General features: G+C 39.5%; 1 protein-coding gene and 1 long non-coding RNA gene across 4 annotated transcripts in view; one reads left to right on the forward strand and one right to left on the reverse strand.

Annotated features, from left to right (window-relative positions):
* Positions 1–25,273, reverse strand: part of ak7b (adenylate kinase 7b) — a 97,817-nt gene that overhangs the window by 36,854 nt on the left and 35,690 nt on the right. For all 3 annotated transcript variants that reach the window (XM_069916046.1, XM_069916047.1, XM_069916043.1), the window contains 8 exons: positions 21,165–21,255; positions 20,239–20,313; positions 17,356–17,505; positions 15,917–16,045; positions 14,463–14,592; positions 11,472–11,600; positions 7,868–7,933; positions 5,012–5,209 (listed from right to left, as the gene is read on the reverse strand). In XM_069916046.1, coding sequence (XP_069772147.1) covers positions 5,012–5,209; positions 7,868–7,933; positions 11,472–11,600; positions 14,463–14,592; positions 15,917–16,045; positions 17,356–17,505; positions 20,239–20,313; positions 21,165–21,255 — 968 coding nt within the window. The remainder of the gene's footprint in view (positions 1–5,011; positions 5,210–7,867; positions 7,934–11,471; positions 11,601–14,462; positions 14,593–15,916; positions 16,046–17,355; positions 17,506–20,238; positions 20,314–21,164; positions 21,256–25,273) is intronic.
* LOC138753256 (uncharacterized) overlaps positions 1–25,273 on the forward strand; it is a 36,066-nt gene that overhangs the window by 6,243 nt on the left and 4,550 nt on the right. The window contains exon 2 of the long non-coding RNA XR_011351063.1: positions 17,173–17,229. This is a non-coding gene — a long non-coding RNA (uncharacterized lncRNA). The remainder of the gene's footprint in view (positions 1–17,172; positions 17,230–25,273) is intronic.

A 25,273-nucleotide genomic window follows, 5' to 3' on the forward strand; every position in this document is an offset into this window, starting at 1 on the left:
AATAGCTCTGAAAGTCAGAGGTTTCCAGTTCTGGTACAGCTTCAGATATCTACCAGAGTCTGATGAAGTCAGTGGTAACGGAACGGAGTTTGCAATAGGGCTTGAAGATTATGATGTATGTCTGATCAATTTTTAATTGAAGGAAATTTCTGCTTTTTCAAATTTGTATTATGAAGAGAACACTACAGCACAGAACAGGCCCCCTGGCCCTCAATGTTGTGCCGACCTATATATATTCCTACTAAAAAAAACCCTCAACCCTCTATTTTTTTCATCTGCACAATAATTTATAGATTACAGGACAGCCAAAAGAAACCATGATGTGGTAAAGCTGAATGTCATCGCATATAGACTCTGACGCCGTGTTTTTGGATCTTATTTCTGATGGGTATCTTGTAAATTAAAAATAACAAAGACTCAAGCATATACCCATGGGGAACATCAGAGCTAATGAGAAGCCATTCCTGTTAGTTCTCTCTCTATGATTAGATAGCTATAAATGGTGCTGGAGTAGGAAGATGCGGACAACTGCACCAGAGGAACCAGTAGCTTTGAAAGCTATGATGCAACATTTGGTCCATGTGGGGTTTCTTTTTGGCCTACCTCAGCCAGAGCCACTGACGCAGTCTTGCAGGCTGGGTGTGTAATGTGGTCCTACCGCTGGTGTGGGAATTTTGATTTTCTGACTTATTGAAATGAATTGTCACGTGAACTGAGATACAGTAGGAAATCTGTTTTGTGTGCTATCCAGGCAAGTAAACGATACATAGTAAAGAAGGCAGTGCAAGAAGAGAAACATAGTGTCAAGTAATACAAAAGTGCAATTACAGTATATTGCTAACCAGAAAAAAGTAGTTACATAAGGCAAGGCCTCATTGTTTTACTAATGAGAATCCATTTAGGAGTCCCATAACAGCAGGAAATAAACTGTCCTTGAATCTGGAGGTGTGCGTTTTCAATCTCGTTTCTTCTATCAAAGGGAGGAGGGTGAAGAGAGTGCGACTGGAATGGGATGTGCCCTTTAGTATGTTGGCTGTTTTCCCAAGATGTCAGGAGGTGATTGAGGAGAGGTTAGTTTGTGTGATGACTCGAGCTGTATTACCTAAAGAGTCATTGTTATTACAGAATTTGACTAGTCTTGCATAAACACTCAGCCTTCTTGTAATCATTGGAATGTCATTTGCCAGTGTTTACCAAGAAGTTGACAGGAACACATGGAAAAGTAAGGTTTCAGCAAATCAGGCAAGCCTAAATATGAAGGTCAATTTAAAAAAGCTTTATCTGTAAATTCTATAATGATGATGATCCTGAACTTAGCCTGGATGTGATAGATCCTGAACTGGGCCTGGATGTGATAGATCCTGAACTGGGCCTGGATGTGATAGATCCTGAACTGGGCCTGGATGTGATAGATCCTGAACTGGGCCTGGATGTGATAGATCCTGAACTGGGCCTGGATGTGATAGATCCTGAACTGGGCCTGGATGTGATAGATCCTGAACTGGGCCTGGATGTGATAGATCCTGAACTGGGCCTGGATGTGATAGATCCTGAACTGGGCCTGGATGTGATAGATCCTGAACTGGGCCTGGATGTGATAGATCCTGAACTGGGCCTGGATGCGATAGATCCTGAACTGGGCCTGGATGCGATAGATCCTGAACTGGGCCTGGATGTGATAGATCCTGAACTGGGCCTGGATGTGATAGTGTTGATTCTGGTGTGGAAGAGGGGAGAGTGGGGGGTGGGGGGGGGTGAGGGGAGAAAATGACACTGTCCATATTCAAGAGGGAAATGTTTATGTGTATTTTGGTCAATATGGTTCATAGTGTGAAAAGCTTTTTAAAAATTAAAAAAAAAGAAGAGGGTAAAGGGCAAGGGAGAAGGATGAATGTCGGTGGTGGTCAGGAGTGACTGGGAGAAATTATATTAGCCCATCAGAATTGTGCCTGAATTCTGCAGATGGCACATAGTACATTAGATCCAATGGTTCCAATTACACCAGGGGCAACAGCTATTATTTTATTTGATCTGAACTTATAAGGCAGCGAATATTTAAAATTCAATTATGAGATGTAGTTAGATTTTTTTTTAAATCAAGGACATTATTGACACCAGTATCTTAAGGGTTTTAAAAAATATTTCAATTAAATTAATTATCAAGCACACAAAATACCAGATATAATTTGATAAATTTTTAAAAAGTAAATTTCATTGGGCTTGCTCTTCTTCAGTAGCAGTGAGCAGCAAATATGCCATTAATATTCTAATTTTGGGTCTTCAGATAAAAGTTTCAGAATCTAGTTATGCATGTTCTCATGGAGAATTGTGAGAAATTATTGAGATTGAGAAGTCTGTGCATCATTGCTTTGAGTAGGACAAGAAGAGAGGATGTCATTTGAACAGACCTCTACTGATAACATGACAGAAATACAAACCTGCTTATAGGGTATTCTAATAAAGTCACCACAGGTAAGAAGGGTAAATTTTGGGAAACTACAGCATGTTCAAGGGTTTTGTGAAGGAAAGGTAGATGTGCTAGTAAGTTGTATGGATGGAAAAGTCACTTTATTGAGGAGAAAAATTATGATGTATATAGTTAGCCATGACTGTTTTCCACTTTAAATGCTTAAAAATCCTTTGGATGTGTCTGTCATATCAGGTATTATTGCCTGTGTCTTTAATCTCATTTTTATTTGCTCTTTAACATGACAAATTATTCTTCTTGACTCTGATCCTATATCCAATATCTACTCCTAGAATTTTACGAGGTTATTTTATAATTTTAGCATCACGCGAGAGGGTGATGCTAAAATTATGAGGGCTAAGGGCTTTCTAATCATGTTATATGTTTGGATCTGGAGCTTGGGTTGCTGATCATTTGGACTGAAGACTGTGTGGCACTGGAGGGTTATCCATGGACAACAGTGACGCTGGGGGGGATGCACTCTTGCTTCTCTTTCTCTGACTGTAAGGGGCACTGGGCAATTTCTGCTGATGGCAAATATTTGTTTGCCTTATGATGGACTAAAGAAAATTTCATGCAATATTATTGTTTTGTGTTTCATTACATGACAATAAAGTTATCTTGAATCTTTTGAAACATCTCACTTGCCCATGGTGCACAATTTGATGATATTGTCAGCAGCTTGAGGTAAACCATGCAATAAAATAGATATGAATATTTAAGATATACTATATACAAGAGCGATTACTGAGGCAAAGGTACTGGAAGTGCCTTTCAAATCATGTTAGTGGGGGGATCTACCCATTAAATCGCCAACCCTGCGATTTAAGGGGGACCTCGCTCCCACAATGACATGGTGAATGACGCGTCACGCACTCAATGGAAGTACTGCCGGAAGGTAAGAATCAAAGTCCAAATGGCGTATGGAAAGGATGTTCAGATGCTGGCTGCCGCGGTGATGCACGCACTCAAACGCTGATGTCACCAGAATAAGCGGGTCAGCCATTTTCCTTTACAAATTGGCCATGGACGAAACCTAGTTAAGTTTATTGGGTTCCCTGACTACCTCTGAGGTAGCGAGACCTGGTGGGGTTCCTACGGGGTTGACCTAGTTGGACCCTCTCAAACTGCTGTGTAACTGGGGCACTAACCGTGCAAATTGCCCAGTTAACCCCATTTTAGTTTGAAAGGGCGTAAGAGCACCCAAGGTTTTCCATTCACACAGGCAACTAAGTGCCAGCACTGAATATTCCTGAGGTTCTTCCCACAGGGATTGAGAGGGAAAAGAAACCAAAGCAATATTTCCTTGTGGTTTTCTTAAGCAAAGAAAATTTCAAAGATCTTCAGTCTCCAACTATCTAAATTCCTGGGAATACAAAACTAGTTTTGGTTAGCTCTTTTCATATTCTTAACCAAAAGAGATCCCAGTAAATACACAATGCACACTCTCCAAGGCCCAGTATAAATGTGGTGCTCAGAACCTTTCACAACACTTCAAATGGGTCTCAGGAAAAGAAGGATATAAATGTAGCAAAACATGAGAGTCTGCAGACACTGTGGATGAAGTATAAACACAACGCTGGAGAAATTCAGCAGGTCAAGCAGTGTCCTTTATGTAGTAAAGGTAAAAATACATAAGCGATGTTTCGGGCTACAGCCCTTCATCAAGATATCGAAAAATATTGGCAGACATCCCAACAAGAGTGGGGGGGGGGGGTGTGTGGTTGCAAAGGCTGAAGGTGATAGATGGAGAAGGGAGGGAGGGGACAGTAGCGATTAAGGGGAGGAGGGATAGATGGGGGAGGGAGGGAGATCTGGAAATGCAAGGGAAGGAGGGGGGGAAAGGAAAGCAGGTTAGCAGAAAATAGAAAAGTTGATGTTAATGCTATCTGTCTGGAGAGTACCCGGAAGGAAAATCAGGTGCTGTTCCTCCAATTTGCAGGTGGTCTTGGTGGAATAGTACACAAGGCCATGGACAGACATGTAAATGTGGGATTGTGACACAGAACTGAAATGGTTGGCTACTGGAAGGTCTCTAACACTGGTGCAGACAGAGTGAAGTAATCTGCAAATCTGCGTCCAGGCTCTCTGATGTAGAGAAGGCCATAAAGGGAGCTCCAGATGCAGTAAATCAGTCCTGCATTGCTCACTTGAAGGGCTTGTTTGGGAGGAGGTGCGGCCATATGTGGCACTTTGTGTGGCTGCAGGGGAATGTGCCGGTGGGGGGAGCGTGGTGATTGGTGGGGAGGGATGAGTGCATGAGGGAGTCATGGAGAGAGCAGTCCTACAAAATGTAAAGAATATAACTGTAGCCTATCATGTATTGCTTGCACTCTAGACACAGGAACAGCTTTCCATTAGCTTTTTCAGTTCCCATCTGTTCCAGCACATGACACTATAATGATCACAGACTCTAAAGTCTTTTTGGACGTGTGTTATTTATAGCTTTTATGGATAGGCAAAACCTACTAATGAGATATTGTTTATAATTTATGCACAGTTGCCTTGACATCTACCCATTTCATTCAAATCAATGAAGCTTACCAATATGCATTGGATGAATCTCAATCTCATCAAAATAGTTCAGGAGGGTCTCATCTTCCGTATTCTGTTCCCTATACTGGGCAAGATAACGCAAGAATCTTTCTTGTGTATAATGGGTCCCAACGACGACACTTTCTGGCAGGTTCAAGATGCGTTGCTTAAGGAACTCATCAGAAGCTTCCAAAGAAAAAGCATGTTCTACAGAGAGAATAAATACAGGGTTTGAAATATCAGCAGAGATTGTGACATTTAGTGCTCAGCAGAATTTTATAAATAAATTAATGATCTACTTTAAAGGTAAACAGTAAAAAGTTGGATCCTGTTGATGATAAGTATCGCATGGTATTGTTCAGAAGTACCTTCACTGTCAGCTGTTCAAGCACCAAATCAGAAGGTATCCAATTCTGATTCTACTCCAGACCAATGACCACAAAACACTTGACAGACACTCCTGTCTCGTAGTGAGCTAGTGCTGCATTATCAGAGATGCTGTTTTTGTGCAAGCCAAGCTCTGCTCTTGCTAGTGGACATAAAATATTTAGTGACAAGGTTTCAAAGACGACAAAGTGAGTTATGGAGTTCTGAGTTTTGTCCCTTAATTAGCGTCACTAAAACAGATCACCCAAATAAAACTGGATTCACCCTGCTGCCTGGGCAGGCTGCCTACCTATAATTACCTCGGCTGGTTGCAGAGGACTGAACAAACACACTGCTGCACTTAGGAGGCATCTGCCAAGATGCGGTAGAATCTCATGGCCACAGGTCCTATCTGAAATGCCTTGAACATTTTTGACAGGAAGCAAGGCTGGGAAAGGCCCTCACCTCCTGTCAAAGTTGAGAGGCACTTGACGATCTGAGATTTAAAAACTATGAACATCTCTTGTTACTTACTAAATCAACAGCAATGGTAATAGCAATGACAATGGTATTTTCAAAACAATATTATTATTAATTATTCATAACATAATACTTACTTAACCCCACTCTGTGTGTGTGTGTGTGTGTGTGTGTGTGTGTGTGTGTGTGTGTGTGTGTGTGGGGTAAACCCAAAACCATTACAGTTCAGGCCCAATTCTGAATAGATGATTTTAAAGTTCAATCACAGAAAGCTTTTGTGTTGAAACTCAAAATCTTTATTGCTGTTCAAAAGCAATTATGGAGTAAGTGTGATGTATCAGATTTCTTTAAATTGTTGCTCAAAAGCAACTGTGAAATATTTTGAAACATTAAGTCATCAGATCTCTTTTAAACTCACAAATTTCTTGTAGAATTGGGTTCAATGTTTCTTCATACGAGTGAATTTTCCTCTCTTCCACAGAGATTTCAGAATCGTGTTCCACACAATGAATTTGTCTTCTTTTCAAAGAGACAGTGAAGTGGCTCTTTTCTTCCACGATGATTTCACCAACCCAGGCAAGGGCTGAACTAAGTAACCATTACTTTTTCTTTCTTAGTCAAAAGTGACCATTTTCATGGACACAACAAGGGTGCCCTCTTTATCTTAAAGAGACAGTCAGAAGTGGTCTTCCTCATTCAAAGCCACTTGTTCTGTATTCTACTTTGACTAGGAGTGGATTAACATGTAACAGAACCTTTTCTGGATTCTGTATCTTCAATCCTGTCTTCCCCACAAGATAGTCAACTTTTTCTGGTCTAAAAATGCCTCTGGTTCAGTAATGTTTTTCACCAAAGTGTCTCATCATATAACACGTGACATTATTTCTGTCTTTGAAGTTCATTATGCCTTCTTCAAAAGTATAAATTATGAGCAAATGGACTCTGGCCTGTCAGTGCAGGCAACTGAATCAAGAACTTGCTTATTTGAACAGTTGCCATCTCTCAGCACTCTATTGTCTTAGCTTCAATTCTAAAAACATAGGTAATCAACAGATGGTCGAAGATTACAAGAGGATACAGACAGGATACAGAGTTGGGCAGAAAAGTGGCAGATGGATTTCAATCCGGATAAATGTGAGATGATTCATTTTGGAAGGACTAACCAGAAGGATGAGTACAAGATTAATGGTTGGTTACTTAAGAGTGTGGATGAACAGAGGGATCTTTGGGTGCAAATCCATATATTCTTCAAGGACACCGTACAGGTTGATAGATTAGTTAAGAAGGCTTATGGGATGCTGGGCTTCATTAATAGGGGTAGTAGAAAGGTCATGTTACAACTCTACAAATCTTTGGTAAGATCCCACTTAGTGTTCAGTTCTAGTCACCTCATTATAGGTAGGATGTGGATGCTATGGAGAGGGTGCAGAGGAGATTTATCAGGATGTTGCCTGGATTGGGAAACAAGTCTTATGAGGCAGGGTTAGTAGAGCTGGGACTTTTCACTTTGGAGCATGGAAGGATGAGAGGAGACTTTGATAGAGGTCCACAAGGTTATGAGAGGCAAAATCTTATAGACAGCATCTCTTTCCTAGGGCAGGATCAGCAAACACCAGAGGGCATTTGTACAAAGGGAGGGAAGTTTAGGGGAGACAACAGGGGCAAGCTTTTTTCCACACAGAGTTGTGGGTACCTAGAATGTCTTGCTGGGGTTGGTGGTGGAAACTGAAATATTGGGTGAATTTCTTAGACAGACACACGATTGAAAGAAAAATAGAGGGGTAGGGAAGGTTTAATACTTTTTTTAAGGAAGCAATATATATGGGCCTATATTGTTCTATATTCTAAAAGAAAATGCTAGAAATACTCAATAGAGGATGCAGTATATGTGGAGCAGGAAACAGGTAATATTTCAGCTTGATGATCTTTGGTAGATACCGCATGGTGGAAGAAAAAAAGTGTTTTTGACATTATTGAGATAGCTTTATAAATTATAAATATAATAAAACATTTACCAACCAGGAGTAATTGCTTTGTCATATTGTGGAAATTTATTCTTGCCACCTTCTTCCTCCTCCTCTTCAGCTATATTATAAGACAAAGATAAAAATGAGGACAGAAGAGACTGCAGATGCTGAAATTTGGAGCAAAATAAGAGCTGCAGGAGGATCTCAGAGGGTCAGACACCACTCTTTCTCTGCTATATTGACCATTACAGGTGCTGTCTCCTGTACCTGTGCAGAGCTTGTCAATTTCATTACTTCACCACTAACCCACCCCAAACTCAAATTCACTCAAAATTTCCAACACCCCACTCCCCCTTCTGATTTCTCAGTTTACTGATCAGGAGACAAACTATCCACCAATATTTAGAGATTTTCACAACTACCTTGATCACACCTCCTCCTATCTGGTTTCTTGTTAAGTCGTCATTTTCTCATTCACAGCTGCATCTGTTCTTGAGATGTGTTTTTCCACTCCAAGACATCTGAAATAGCCCCCTTTTTCAGAAAAGTGGCTCTCCACTCAACACCACCACCCCTCCCCCCCCCACCACAGCCACTGGTTGGTGGAATACTCAAATGCATCTCCTCCATTTGTGGTTCTTTAGCTGTTGCACAACTTGCCCATCCCCCCCACCCCCCAAAGGAACAGAGATAGAATTATCTTGGTCCTTACCTTTCACCCTACCACTCAATGAAAATCTGTTGCAGACGAGCTTTTTGTTTGTTTTGCAAGAGTCGACTTGTTCACCAGATCAGCATGGATTGGATATTGAACTGAAAAGTCTCAATAATGGTGCATCTTTATCTCCATTCATTAATTTCAGTTCCACTTATATATCAATTCTTCTGCTTTTCTCTCTCCTATTTTGTTCAATTCTATCTTAACCCATGCCAATTCAAGGCCTCCAAAGTATATCTGGTGTAAAAGGGGACCTCCATTTTTTGAGAAATGTTTTGGGTTTCATGATTCGACTTATACGCCGAAATATATGGTATTCATTGCAAGTAAGCAGGACTTTTCACATAACTTATTTTGATTGTGTGGTTATTAAAATGTATGAGATTAGGTAAAATGCTGACAGTCTGATCTCTGCGCGTAAATCCCATTGAATTGGGATTTATCTCGCTCATAAGTGTGAGCAGCTACAGTGAGGCTAGGGTCAAAAGTGTGGACTGTGGGCTGGGAGTGTGATTGGAACTGAGATCCAGACTGTTGGTTGGGATCAAGAGTATGGGTTGGGAGTTTGACAGGCCAGGTTCCAGATGTGGGTCAGGATGCAAATGGGGCAGGTTTTGTAAAAAAAGACAGTCATTAGAAAATGTAGCTAGATTATTTAGTATAATTTATTTAGTGAAAAAAAAGAGTTGATTTGAGTGTTGCTGTGGCTGGCTTTAGATGCAGAAAAAGCATTTGATAGATTGGAATGGGATTTTGTTTTGTTTAAAGTGTTGGAAAAGTTTGGATTTAGATTTATTTGCAGATGATGTTTTACCATATTTGACTGAACCTGACACATCTTTACAAAAATTATATGTTCAATTGGAAAAATATAGGAAAGTTTCGGGTTATAAATAAATTGGAATAAAAGTGAAATTATGCCATTCATGGAAGGTAATTTTACTTAATGTTTTAAAGGGATACTCCATTTAAATGGCCAAAAAAAGGGTATTAAATATTTAGGTATTCCTACAGATAATAATTTGAAAAATCTATATTAATTGAATTATTTACCATTACTTAAAAAGATTGAGGAAAAATTTTAAAAATTAATGAGTTCACTTTGGTGGGAAGAGTTAACTCTATTACGATTAATATATTCCCAACAATACAATATCTTTTCCAAACATTACCTATTCTAATACCTCAAACAAAATTTCAAGAATTGAATAAATATGTAAGGAATTTCCTCTGGAAAGATAAAATGTCAAGAGTTTCTATAGAGAAGTTAACATGGAAATATTAATTGGGTGGCCTACAAGCTTCTTAATTTTATAAATTATTATTGAGCGGCTCAAATGAGATTTCTTGCTTCTTTTTTCAAAAGGGAAAAATTAGCATGGGTTAAAATAGAATTGAACAAAATAGGAGAGAGAAAAGCAAAAGAATTTATATAAAAGTGGGAACCGAAAGAAATGTTTGGTGATAAAGATGCACCATTACTGAAACATTTGATTAATATATGGAATAAAATAAATGATGTAATTGGTGTAAGAGGATGTGTATCACCTAAAAATGCCTTTGATTCAAAATCCTCTTGTATTTTTTTCAAAGGGCAATCAATTTCTGGATAATTTGTTTTTTTAACGGATTATAAATGTTGACGATTGTTATGAATGGGGACAATTAATGTCATTTGAGCAACTGAGAAATAAATTTGATATAACTCAAAATACTCTTTTTTGTTATTTCCAACTAAAAGCATATTTGATGGGTACGTTAGGACCAAGCATTTTGTTGCCTAGTTGTACTGAAGTAGAACTCTTTATTAGAAGAGGAATTGTCAAAAAGTTTATTTCTATGATGAACTCTTTATAAGTAGGAACTTTTAAACGAGGAGTTCATTAGTCTAGAAAAAGGTGGGAAACAGATCTGAGTATTACAATTGATAAGCAAATATGGGCAGATTTATGTAGGGAATATATGACTAAATACTATTAACATAAGATATAGATTAGTTCAGTATAATATTATACATCAATCATATCTTACACCACAGAAATTGAATAGAATAAAATCAGATTTATTGGATCAATGCTTAAGGTGTAAGAGCTTTCTTGAATTCAACTTGGTCTTGTCCTTTTTGAGTAGATTTATGGAATTTTTTGGAAGAAATTACAGGAAATGCTTTTCTGCAAAATCTGGACTTACTTTATTGGGAAATATTGAAGAAACAAGGCCTAAATTAAAACTATCAATATATCAATTGAAATTTGTTAAAGTAGCATTACATGTCGCAAGGAAATGTATTACAGTTTCTTGGAAATCAGATATATTTTTAGGTATGTCAAGATGGCATGCAGAAATTCAAAGTTGTATTCCTTTGAAAAAAAAATTACATATAGCTTGAGAAAAAAATATCCTATGCTTTTGCAAATTTGGCACCCGTATGCCCAAATATAAGGCTTAAATTTCTAATAACGTTAACTCTATTCCTCTATGAGATTCTCCTCTAAGTTGTAATGAAGATTTTTATATACATATGTTAGATGACATCTCTCTGAGCAATCCTGAAAAATGTCTTTCTTCTTTTATTTCTACATTTATATAGCTATATTCTATCTTTTATATTGAGTATTTTGAAGGAGGGGGGATTGGGAAGGAGGATTTTTTTTGGGGGGGTGAACACCATCATGTATGTAACTTTTGATTTGTTTTTTTTGCAATCTTGTATCATATTAATTCTGATTACTGCATGTATGGAGAAAATTTTAAATAAAATATTCAAAAAAAGGAGTGCAAATGGGGCTGAGGTCCAGATTGCAAGTAATAATAATATTGCTTCTGGTTCTCTAATTATTGTGCAGTAATATGTCCATCCCCAACTCCCAGTGCTACATTTTATCCCAGCGGTTTCTGCGCAAAACAGTCAGGCTGCAGGGAGGCCAACATAACTTACTGCCAAAAAGGTCTTTGGTTTGTAAATAGGTCTTGGGAAATCCATCAAGAATAAAACCCTGGTTCTGGCAAGGCATAGATAACAGCTTCTTCTTCATAAACTTGATGATGTAGTTGTCATCCAAGCGACCTACAGTGTCAATATCCAAATTGTCCAGCAGTTAGAAATCAGAAAGAACTTTAGTGATGTTTAAAGAAATAAATTTAAGGCATCCAGGTTTTTGCAAGTTGAGGGGAAGCAAATATAACGAATGCCACAAAAATGGCTGCAATAATTGGATCAGAGTTTACGCTATAGGAGGCAGTGGGATTAACGGTGGCAGTTGATATATAAATTCTTCAACAACTGCAGGAGATGGATAAAGATACAACCAGGCTGAAATATCTACCCATGCTTAGTTTTGTTCAACCATTATCTTGTTGTTTGTTCCACTCGTGAAATTACATTGAATTCCATGAATTTGCTGTATTCATGTACTCATGCAGAAAGTCCAAATCAAATTCACCAACTCAAAATTAACCTTTGCTCATTTTGATCAAAGTTCTGTCAAAGCAAGAAGAAGGGAACAGGAGACAGGGTCTTAGGAGAGCTGAGAATAAAAAATGCTAATTCAGACAGAGGATGAGGTCAAGGATTAGTACAAGAGACAGGAAAGCAGTTATTGGCAGGTTGCAGATTGAAATGTTGGAGATTGATCAGGAAAAGAGAGAATGGAGAAAGCATGGAGAATGGATAGCAGAAAAGCAAGAAACCAAAGCTTAGAACACTTGAGCATATGACAGAGAAGCAGTTGAAAAGCATTCAGCCAGTCATGCCTGTTCTGCAATTCAATTTGCTCACCTTTTGCTTTAACAGCCCTTTCCTGTACTAACTTAGTATACCTTAATTTCCCTATCTAAACATTTATCGACCTATCTTGAGATTCTGAGGAGGCTTGAAAGGATAAATAATGAAAGAATATTTCCTATCATGGAAAAAAGTAGAAATAAATGGCATTGTTTGAGAATAAGGGATCACCCACACAAATGAGAAGAATAGAAATTGCTTTTATCCTTTCCAACCACTGGTATCATGTGTTGTTTTGAATCTTCTTCCCTAGAGCACAGTGTAGGCTGCATCACTGAATATAGTCAACAGTGAGACTGACAGATTTTTGGTCAATGGTAGAATCAACAATATAGGAAACATACAAGAAAAGAGAGTTGAAGCCATAATCTTATTATGAAGAAGGGACCTTATGAAATGCTCTTGCTCTTGGTGTTTATATTCTTCTGAAAGGTCACCAAAGAAAAACAAAACATAAAAAATCATGGCACTGCTGGAGCTGCTTTAATGGTAGTGCTACTGCTGGGGCATACCCAGGACAGTGAGGAGCAGAGACACAGCACTCCCCCCGTCGTGTCCTGCTACCCTGTCCGAATGCTGCTCCATACAGATTTTAAATGGCTTGTTAAAACCGGTAATAGTGTTTTATTTAAAATCCTGCAACTACAGGGTCTTGGCCCAAGAAGGTGGTGCCTGTGAATATATTTGAAAAGGAAAAAGTATGTATTATGGTTAATGTGGTTATGGTGTGGAAAAAAAAATAGTGGTGCCTGTGTTTGGCAGTGGCCACAAGGGATCGCAGATTCCAGGGGAACATTGGACTAGCGTAGGGTACCAGTAACAGGAAGAAGAAGCAGAGGAGATGATCCTAAGGACAGTGGCCACAGTGGAAGATCAGCAAGGGGTTCTCTGCAACTGAAGGATATGCCTAGGTGACTTGCAGGTCAGGAACCCACACAGGCTGCAGGCTGCAGGAGATATGAGGTCAAAGGACTCACACCAGGCTGCGGGCCACTGGAGACTGGTTCAGGAGAACCAGATATTGGAACCACTTCTCATTCTGAGAGTAAGGAGTGCTCCTGAAGGGCCCTGGATGCCGAAGGCTTTCTCATCATGGCGGAGTTTTGTATCTGGGCTCAGGTTGCTGATAGTTTGAATCGAACTGAAGTCTTTATGGTTGCGGAGGCTGTCGGAGCACTGGAAGCAAATCCACAGACACTCAGTGTCTCTAGAGACATTCTCTTTTGCTTCTCTTTCTCTGATTGTAAGGGTTGCTGGGCAATGCTAATGGTGAATCTTTAAAGGCAATTTTCTGTAATATTACATTTATGTTTTACTTCATGATAATAAATGGTATCTGATCTGATGATTGCATAGGCACAACACCATATCACCATATCACATGCAATTTAACTACATTATGCACAGAATCCTGGTGCTATAGAGTAGAAAAGGGATTAAAATAAGCACTTCAAATAATGTCAAGCAAGCAAAGAGGAGCTGGAGAGACTCCTCAGGACAGGGGCCATCCATGGAAAGAACTAGATAGTCAACATTTTTGAGGCTTGGAAAAGCCCCCATCTCCTCTTTCTTGTTCAGGAGTCTAGCACCTGGAGTTTTTTTGTACTTCTCCACTGCAAATAATGTAAGAGAACTTCAGGCAGTTGTGGAGTTTGAAGAAAAAAAGCAAAGATTGGACCTGTTGTAATGAGGGTCGTCAGTTAGATAGAGCCACTTGGCCCACGGCAGGTCTCAGAGCGATCTTCTTTCCTTTATTTATTGCTGTGTAACCTATACTCTTACACTTGCCAATTATTACTCTTTTCTTCCTCCACTAGCCACCTACTATGCACAATTTATAGCAAATTAAACCTAACAATCAGCATGTCTTTGCAGTTTGGGAGGAAACCAGAACAGGGTAATTTCTGGGGAACCTTTGCAGTTGCAGGGAGAATGTGAAAACTCCACATACGTTGCACCAGAGGTCAGAATCAATTGTGGGTCACTGGAAATGTGAGACAGCTGCCCACCCTGACTCACTTGTGCATTCCATTTATCTGGTCAATCACTTGATGCAATATTTAAAAGGTTTTTAACTCTTAAATTTACGTTCTTGGTACATTTATTCATAATTAAAAATAAATGCAAATGAAGCCTGTTAGTTACCACCAGATTGATCCATATTTTCTTTGATTTGGTCGAGGAGTTCCTGAGGATCTCCGTCTCCAGCTTCTTCATCATCTTGTTCCTCACCTTCTTCAGGTTCTTCAACCACAGGCAGTGAACTCCTTAATTCCTATGGCGACAAACAAGCAACATGAAATGGAGCTGTAAAAAAATGAAACTACCGATATTTTGTTTTTAGAGAAAAGGGTTCAGCTTGCTCAGGTTGCGAAGATTCCTGAAGTGCAGGTAGCCTTCTAACACAATTGCCTGGCTGAGATTTGCTGGTGGTTCCTCAGAGGAGCAGGAAACTGTTGGGATTCTCCAGTATGTGCACTGGGAATCTTTTCTTGAATTCAATTACATGATGATTTTCGTCCATTTTATCTTTTCATATTTTTATCATGTTTTCTACTTATTTCACAGATATGCAGAAAATAGAACACACAGAAGAAAAACATGAGCAATTAAAAATAATCCCATAAAGAAATGAAGCTATTTATTTCTAATAAACAAATCAGAAAATTATGGAACCACTCACCAGATCAGACAGCATCTTCTCCTAGCCTGCCCTTCTTTAATAATTTTGACATCATATTAGTACATCCGAAACCACTTTTCACTTTAATATAGCCATTAACAGAAATGAAGGGAATATGGCAGCTAATGTGCACAAAGGAAATATCCATAAGCACCAATGTAATTGGGGCCAGATAACCTGTTTAATTTGTGTTGATTGGGGGATGAATAATGGATAGAATAATAAAGGTAACTCCTTTCTTTTCTCTAAGGAATCATTTACATTCACCCAAGTGACAAAGACTTGGCATTTCATCTGAAACCCAATACTTCTGATGCTACAGCAATTAGTGGAACGTTAACCTAGGTTGTTATGTCCAAAGCTCTGGAGCGGAATCTGAAACTAGGATCTTCTGATCCAAGAGGATAAGTGGTACTAACTTAGGCACAGTTGGTGAAGTAACTGTAAATCCATGGAGTACCACGTCAATGAACAAAAAAAAAATCCAAAGGATCTTAGCGCGTTAAGCAGAATCAGTGGGAAGAAAAGAACAGTCAGTGTTTTGGGCCAGAATCCTTTGTCAAGACTCATTGGGCTATTTTTTGCTCCAGATTCCTGCATTTACAGTTTCTTGGGAGTAGCGTAACAATAATCTCATAAATTAAGATAATACACTATTTGGAAATGTTAGAAAAGCTTTATAAACCTTGAATCACAACAACACACAAGGTATTTAAAAGCATTTGAAGTTTTAACTATTACTTCAAAATAACCAGGAAAATTGGGGTTGAGGTAATCATAAACCTGGTTCAGAATTAAAGTTTTTACTCAGCTCTGAAACAATCGCTCAGGCAAGATAGAAGCGGTCTGAATTGGTTGGACAGTTTTGTGGTCTTTCCTTATCTTTGACTTTTGTGCCCAGTTTGTGCAAACATACCAGATCTGCTATAGCCTCTGTGATAACATCTTTTATTTTGATATGGTGCAGCTTATAGTGCTTGGCCAACTTATCTGCCACCGAGGTTTTCCCCACTGCTGGTGGCCCATGAATAGCGATTTTTAATGGCTGAAAAAGTAAAGTAATTCAATTGTCAGAATAACGAAATATCCAACATTTTCAGCAAAATATCAGATCAAATCTTTTGTTTTTAAATCAAAGCATATAGAACAAAAGGGAAGCAGCTGCCATGGAAAAAGTGAGAAGAGAATCTGGGCTGGGAGGTGGGGTGGGTTGGGGGTTTCTGTGGGTCCAACAAGAGAGAAAGGCAGGAGGGACAGGAAGGTTTTGTTTCCTTGTGGGGTTGGTGCCACATTCCTAGATGGAGGTGGCACGGTTAGTGTAGGGGTTAGCCCAACGCAGTTCTAGTGCCAGCGTATGAGACCAGGGTTCGAATCTGGCGCTGTCTGTAAGGAGTTTATACATTCTCCCTGTGTCTGTGTGGGTTTCCTCCAGGTGCTTTGGTTTTCACCCACTGTTTAAAAATGTGCCTGGGATGTAGGTCAATTGGGTCCAATTGGGCGGCATTGGCTGAAAGAGCCTGATACCGTGCTGCATGTCTAAAATTAATTTTTTTTTTTTTAAATTTGTTTGATTTATTCATTTTTCTGGGGTTTGGAAATCCCCAGCAAGGCCAGCATTTATTGTCCATCCCTATTTGTCCTTCAGAATGTTTTGGTGCAGTCCTATTGTGTTTCCCCACAAATAAGTGTCTTTGAGCAAGATAAGAAAGATAAGCCAACTACAGCCCTTTGTAAATCAGGATGTTAAAAAAATGGGAAAATGGGTCAGAGAACAACATGAATAAACATTCTTCCAATGTTCAATATGTCGAGAAAAATTCCAATAAATTGGAATCTCTTTGTTTAGAAATTCTGATGGTTCAACATCAGGTACCAATTCCTGCACTCCTTTTGACAGACTAGGGCCCCAGTTTTCATAATCATTTTGAATGCATTGTCGCTCTGCTTCCTGTGCTCTAAGTCACTTGGGCCCCTAATCTCACACTCCATTTAACTCACCAGGTCCCACGAAACTCACTTGGTTCTATTTCTCTTGCTCCCATTGGGACCTACACTCCATTTAAGTTGAATGCATTCACTGCAAAATTTATCATTCCACTGTGTATCATCTAAAAAGTTAATTAAAAGTGTGTTTGAGTATTTCATGGATTAATGAAGCTCTAATATTTCCAGAACAAAGGCATTGGATCCAGCAAAGCTCCAGTTGGAGGGAAAATGAACAACCCAAAGGTAAGCTATTCCAATGTAGCTGCTTCTGCTTTCCCCTTGGTTCATTCTTTCTTCATGTGAAGGAATGTAAAATGATACTTTCACAAGAAATGATCGAATCGTCATTGAGATAACAAAAAGCTTTACCACAAGTCCACGAGATTGTTTGTATTCGTTGAAAAGACTCTGGATGTTTTCGACAATACCAGACTCAGCCACCCAGCGGATATTGAAGTTTTCCTTGATGAAGAATGCCTCCATTGTCAGGTTCACCAGCAGGTGATCAAAGTCTGATTGCTGTTAAGACAGAAAGCAAGTTTAAACTTCAAATTTTGAAAAGATTTAATCAATAGTGAATGGTCTGCCTTGAATCTGAAGCATTAATCACAATTGTGGAGCCCCAGGTGCTCACTAAAAAATTCCAATGAAACAAGTCCACGCAACATGCCAACTGCCTTATTCTTTTACATGCTAAAGGAATTCCTGTACTTAAGAGCTTGCAATACTTATTACTTTGAATAACTGCAGAAATCGATGCTATTTCCTCCTCACCCCTTCCTCCTTCACACTGCAGCAGTTCCTATTCCAAGCCCACTAATTACTATTTCCAATTAATTCCCATTTGATTAGTCAGAGAACCGGCCCTTCGACACAACCTGCCAACAAAATGCCCAATCACATTAGTCCCACCTGTCTTCATTTGGCCCATTTTCCCTCTAAATTTATTCTGTCCATGCATGTATCTAAGTCTCCGATTCTTCACGAACATTTTCTCTAGCTTCATTTCCTTATTTGAAGCTACTTGACCAACCTTTCTTCCTTCACCCAGTGCTTACAGCCCTATCCTTTCCCATTAGCAGTTTCTAATGAACCAGGTGTGGCATGCCAAGAGGCCAATATTCAATGAAACAATCCCATTCTTAGGAAAGAAACTAAAGCCATACAAATAAGATCTGCCAGTCTGAAAACTATAAAAGGTGTTTTCAGCAGTTACAATGTTTGAAAATAAACAAGTTGGTGTTACTTTGGTTATCAGTATGAGCAACATTGCTATTGCTGGGACTGTGGCTCAGCTACCATACAAAACCACTTATTTGTGACCATGCTTCTATTTAGTGGAACTAAACCTTACTGAAGCCATGATCAAACAAAGAGAATCAGGAGGGCCCAAACCCAAAATGTTGACTGAACTTTTTTTCCCCAGGGATGCTGTCTAACTTGCAGAGTCCCTCCAGGTTCTCTTTGCTCAAGATTCCAGAATTTGCAATTTTTTGTGTAACAATATGTGGGAGTAATGTGGAAGTCACAGTTTTTCTTTGGGTAGCAAATTATGCAGCATTTTTTGACCCTACTGTTGCAAACTGGCATAACTCAATTTTGCCAAATGGTGACTTCCTGAAACAAAAGTTATGTTTACATATATACTTGTGTAAGTAGCATTTTCACATTTACCCCACTGTAATAATAGTTAATGCATCCTACAATAGCAGTTAATTCTAACAATATGCAGCAGTAATGGTCATTACACAGAGCAAGTGCTTAAACCCAGTTCAAGATGGCCACTGCTAGCTAGCCACACTCACGTACTCTCCCTTAGCAGGAGGTGGCAGGAACATAGTGAGAAATTGGGAGCTAGAACAGAGCCAGATAGGCAGAGAAATTATGATACTATAATTTGTAACTGTTCACAATGTGCAGCATTGAGAGATTTTATGATGACCACATGCCGAAAGGCTGAAAGATTTCTGCCAATTCCTGAACCGTGAGTATTCTAAATTGCTAGAGTGCAGACGCGTACAGATACAACCTTCTGGACCAGAGCAGGAAAGGATTTTCTAGATGTTTAAAGGAAAATGTGGAGCAGTATAAAAAATCCTCTTTAACAAATGGCTGGGTTTTACTCTGAAACTAATAGCTATCTTTAAAAAGACTGCTAAAGTTGTTGAAAAAAAATTAATTGATGAGTAAGATTCTAGTGTCAATCTGCTTACTTCAAGAAAACTTAATAGAGGTTTCCAGAAAAAAGTTTAGTCATCATCAGATACAAATATATCATTAAAGAATTTGGTTGAGGATGGTGGAATTATATAATGCAATAAATATATTTTTTCTCAGCAACACAGAGTTCATTGAATGGTGTGTGTTGTTAAATTAATTGCTATTGTAGGGTGCAAGAAGATTTTTTATCATAAACTGCTGCAAAACTGCTACGTATCTAAGTTACCAGGTTTTTAACCAAATCGAAGAACCTAATGACATGAATTGTCTCTGGTGAAAGACAAGGTGACCACTTTGCAGATCACCTGCACTCTGTCCACAATGGCCATCTCGAGCATCCAGTTACACGACATTTCAACTCCCCTCTCCTAATCCATCCGTCCTCAGCCTTCTCGAGTGTTGCAGAGTGAGGCCCAATGCCAGCAGGAAGAGCAACACCTTACATACTGCCTACAGTTCAATGGATGAACATTGGAATTTCTAGTTTCAGATAACGCACTCTCCCTATGTTCCTTTCCCACTCTCACCAGTCCAACAGAATCTCTTTCCCTTGCTTTATTCTTTTATCCCGCTCCCCACCCTTGTTATCTGAATTTATCAGCCTCCTATTCTTGGTTCCATCTGCCATCATCCCTCCTTTATCTGGTTCCATCTATCACCTAACAGCCTCTGTCTATCCTTTCTACTCCTCCACTTAGCTCCATCTGTGCTCTTTACACAGCTGTATGAATGTTAGAGATAATCTGTTAGACTGTTCACAGAAAAATCCTTCTCACTGTACTTTTCTTTTTAGTGTTTTAATATTAGTTAAAAGGTTTGTGCTTCATTTCTGTGTTTTTCAACAATTTCACTTAATACAAACATGAAAGTGGATACTAGATGTTGGGAGTTAGATAGGTACTCCTTCCCATTCAAAGGTTGGTGTCCCATATGAAGACAGAGGGAAAATGTTACCCTGCTTATTTGTTATTTTGCTGAATAAAATTGAAACTCAAACACTTAAATGGTTAAAATCAGATAAGAAGAGCTTACAGTCAACTCATAATTCAGCAGGGCTTCTTCTTGTGGAATGTGCTGGATCTTGCCTGGCCCAAGTTTACTGATTGCCTGTGAGGATTAATTACAATATAATTATGCCTCTTCTAACAATAGTTTTGGATTCTAGATCCTCCAATTACTATATGAGCAAAGGCACAATGTAAGATAGAACTCAGTGGCCTTGAAGATCAACTGAATTTCCTACACTAATATAGTAATCCAAAATAAGAGTGAATCATATCGAGGGTTCAGAACTAAGGACTGAGGAGGGTGACTTGGAGACCTGGAGCTCATGTTCACCATTGAAACAAACAAGAGGCTGCAGAGGCAGGAGGAGTGGTGGGTTCCACAACACTTGATATCTCCAAGAGGCTCTGTTTTGCTTCTCATGCACTCTTTGTAGGTAAACAAATTTAAATTTAAAAGGCTTACATTTAGACAAAGACATACAGCACAGAACAGGCCATTTCGGCCCATGAGTCTGTGTTGCCCAATTTGGACCCAATTAACCTACACCTCTGGTACATTTCAAATGGTGGGATTAAACTGGAGACCCTGGGGAAAACCCACGCAGACATGGGGAGACGTACAAACTCCTTACAGACACCGCATGCTTCAAACACCGGTCCCGATCGCTGACACTGTAAGGGCATTGCACTAACCACTACACCAATCGTGCCACCCCTTTTATGCACATGACAATAAAGCAACCTTAATCCTTTAATATTTCTTTAAATAAAAAAAGTGAATGACTTTAAAGCTGTCCTATGGCAATTTTCGCCTTGTCTGTCAGTGAATGTGGAGGACGATTTACACACATCTTCTACATGAACATCAAGTCAAATTATCTTTCTTTGCAATAATTTATATTTTATATCTCGACTCAGACTGAAATATGCTCAGCAAGTAGTTGTTTTTACCTTGACCAACTGTTTCAACGTGTGCTTTGAATCATCCAATGCAAAAATGTAGTATGTTTTTGGTTTGTGTTCCGCTATGTTATGCAATACTCTGCAAGATAATTTCAAAAATATGTCACTTTTTTAAATAATTGCAAATTCCTAAATGGACTGATCCATATTTTCACTGTCATTGAAACAAACCACCATCTGTCATTGAAAATTATGGAGACAGAACAAAAAAGGCTTTTCTGCTAAACTTTTTTGCCCATCTACTCTTAACCCATTTTCCCATATGAGGACTGTATTCTTCTATGCCTTACCTATTTAAGTGTCTGTCCTGTCTAGAAATTTGAGATAACTAAATAGCTAATTCAAAATAACATAACTTTTGAGCAACACTAAAACATGGAGCGATTTCCTGATTCTAGTCTTTAGACTTGTACTGAGCTTTGAAGATTTGTGCATTACAACAGGGATGAAAGGAAAAAAAAAGTACTTTTTTTTTAATGATCACTTTTCAAGATTCTTTTGTATCATATAATAAAACACTCATATTATGACATAAGTTGCATTTAGTCTGCCTTAAGGCACACAAAGATTTGCCTTCAGCAGAAATTGCCTGGTACACCTTACAGTAAGGAAAGGAGAAGCAAAAGAGAGTGCCCCCAGTGTCACCGAGTGGCTGTGGATTCGCCTCCAGTGGTGCACAGCCTCTGCAGCTACACAGCCTTCATTCAGTCCCAACCATTGGCAACTCATGCTTCAGATCACACCTGGCACGATGAGTAACTCTTCAGTCCCCTCAGCATCCTCTTGGATCCTGGTTCCATCACCTGGTACCCCTTCAGCTAGTCTCCAGCAGTCTGCAGCCTGGTGTGACTTTTTTGACTGCAGGTTGCCAACAGCTCGTAGTCTGCATGGGTTCCTCGCCTTGAGTCACCAATGCTCTTCAGCCTCAGAGTCCCTCACTGGTTTGCCGTTGTGGTCATCATCTTATTGGGTTGGCTTCTCCTAGCAGGGGGTATTCTCCCCATTTTCTGGTGCCCTGTGCCAGTTTTCTGTTTCCCTAATGTCTGCAATCCCTTGAGACTGCTGCCACCACAGGCGTTACCATCTTGGGCCCAGAACCCATGGTCCCAGGATTTTAAAATAAAAGAGACAGCTCCTTCTATAGACCATTTAAAGCCTGTACGGAGCCGCTGGAAGTTGAACTGGGCGGTAGGACCCCACAGGGGAGTGCTGTGTCTCCTCTCCCTGCTCTCCCCAGGTCCCCACCAGAGGCAGTGCTGCTGTTGCAGCAGCTCCAGCAGGGCTGTCATTTTTTTTAAAAATATTGGCAACCACAAATGAATGTCAGGGCAAGAACTTTTCAGTAAATACATTGATAATAATTAGCTGCTTAATAATCATATTAAAAAAAATCTGATTTTTAAAATCAAAACTACATATTACTATTCCAGAATATTTTAATTGATTGTAATAGAAACTATGATCTTGAACCTGCTGGGGATTTGATTTGACAAAAAAATCTTGCTCTTTCTTGGTATTGCAATTCTGAACGACGAAGCAAATTCTTCTTGATAATGACATCATTTCAGTATGAAGTTGTGGTAAAGTCATGTTAAAGGTTCATTGGTTTTTCAAGAGAATATATCTTTATAATTTCCTGTAAATTAAACATTGGTACCTCACCAGGATGCATATATCCTCCTGCTGTACTCCCTCTTTACCCATGAGTGTTGTAACAAAGTACTCTATACTGAGCTACAATAGACATCAGTGTACATATTGTGGAATCACTGTATTCAGTGGGCAGTCTAGTGCAAGACTGACACCTCCAGACTTGCATGCTGGGCTTATCATTGCTTCAGCCCAGATGCAGGTCAATTTCCCACGTTTTCCACAGCACATCTGCCATTTTGCGAGCTGGTTTGCTTGCTGGTAAGTGGGTCACCACAGTGTAGCCAAAGACCTCTCCAACTCCAAGTTTGCTAACGAAAGCAGTCAAAGGCTGAATATCAAATACAGGAAGGAGATTGAGTCTAGTGGCCTAATGCCAAGATAACAATTTATCGCTCAGTGTCAGTAATACAAGGGAGCTAATCACAAACTTCTGGAGGGTGTGGGGTTGCGGGCTGTGGGGGGGCGGGGGCGGGTAGGAGGTAGAGCCCACTCCCCTGTCTACATAAATAGCACTAAAGTGGAGACAAAGTTCTTGGAAGTAAACATTTCCAATGTCCTGACCTGGACCTATCACTTCAATACAAACACATTAGAACAAATGAAATAGGAGCAGGAGAAGGCCATTCAACCCATGGAACATGCTTTGCTATTCAATATGACCATGCCTGATCTGGTCATAGACTCAACTCCATTTACCGTTTCTTTACAAGGCTTCAGAAGTTTGGCATTTCCCCCATGTCATTTACCAACTTCTACAGGGGCACCATCAAAAGCATCATTGGATGCATCACAGTATGGTATAGGAGGTGCTTCGCCCAAGATCGGGAGAAGCTGCAGAATGCACCTTTCTCCCTTCAATCAGCTCCCACTCCCTATTGAAGGCCTTATCCCACCCTGGACACATAACCTTCTCTCTCTCCCCATTTGGGAGAAGGTTCAAGGGTGTGAAATCGCACACCAACAAGCTTAAAGACACTTTCTTCCCCACAGCCTGAATGAAATCTACAACAGTAATATCACACTGTCCATGCAATGTACTAATTAATCTTATCGCTGCTCCGTAATATTCTGTACCAGGCATAATGGGAGAATACATTTGAAAGTGGATGTATACTTTGTTCCTGTAGTTTTTACAATTGTTTCTACCTCTCCAAAATGTTCGTGTCCCTGAAACAATACAAGACAAGGAGGTTGAAGAACAGACATTTAGATGAGCAAGATGGGAGCTTAGTTAAGGAAGATTTGTCTTGCCTTTGGCAATGATTATGTTTAACAGTAGCAGGGGCAAAGTTTTCCATGGTCATTGTTCAGTGGAATCTGGAACTATTGGGAAGAACTCCATCTTGGATGACTTTACTAAATGGAATTTACCATGTGTGTACCTCATTTGAAATTCAGGTCTATTTAAGTAGATGGAAAGGAATAGAGTGGTTAAAATTGTGATGCTGTCTGAAACCAATTTAAATCCTCATTATTATCGGACATTGTAAGGACAAAACAAGCATGACTGTGACATTATTGCGACGAAAATTCATTAATAGTTCAAACTGAGTAACAGCACATGGGCACATCACAGGAGTTAATTGTGGCCTCGCAAGAAATCACTGTTCCACAGGTATAAATGAGGAGGTAGTGAAATGGATTCAGCAATGGTTGGATGGGAGGTGTCAGAGAGTAGTGGTGGAAAATTGTTTGTCCAATTGGAGGCCGGTGACTAGTGGAGTTCCTCAGGGATCGGTCCTGGGTCCACTATTATTTGTTATATATATTAACGATCTGGAAGTAGGGGTGGAGAATTGGATAAGCAAGTTTGCGGATGATACAAAGATTGGTGGTGTTGTGGACAGTGAGGAAGATTACCGTAGATTAAAAGGTGATTTAGGAAGGCTGGAGGTGTGGGCTGAGAAATGGCTGATGGAATTTAATACAGATAAGTGTGAGGTGTTACATTTTGGAAAGGCAAATCTAAATAGGTCATATGCATTAAATGGTAGGCTATAGAGCAACAAAGGGATTTAGGAGTTGTGGTAAATAGTACCCTCAAGGCTGATACTCAGGTAGATGGTGTGGTGAAGAAGGCATTTGGAATGTTGGCCTTCATAAATTGGAGTATTGAATTCAAGAGTAGGGAGGTTATGATGAAATTGTACAAGGCATTGGTGAGGCCAAATTTGGAGTACTGTATACAGTTTTGGTCACCAAATTATTGGAAAGATATAAACAAAATAGAGAGTGCAGAGAAGGTTCACGAGAATGTTGACAGGATTTCAAGGTTTGAGTTACAGGGAAAGGTTGTGCAGAGTGGGGCTTTTTTCTCTGGAGTGTAGAAGATTGAGAGGGGACTTGATAGAGGTGTTTAAGATTTTAAAAGGGACAGACAGAGTAAACGTGGATAGGCTTTTTCAATTAAGAGTGGGGGAGATTCAAACTAGAGGGCATGGTTT

Source organism: Narcine bancroftii, chromosome 2 (assembly GCF_036971445.1).
Source record: "Narcine bancroftii isolate sNarBan1 chromosome 2, sNarBan1.hap1, whole genome shotgun sequence".
NCBI classification, from domain to species: domain Eukaryota; kingdom Metazoa; phylum Chordata; class Chondrichthyes; order Torpediniformes; family Narcinidae; genus Narcine; species Narcine bancroftii.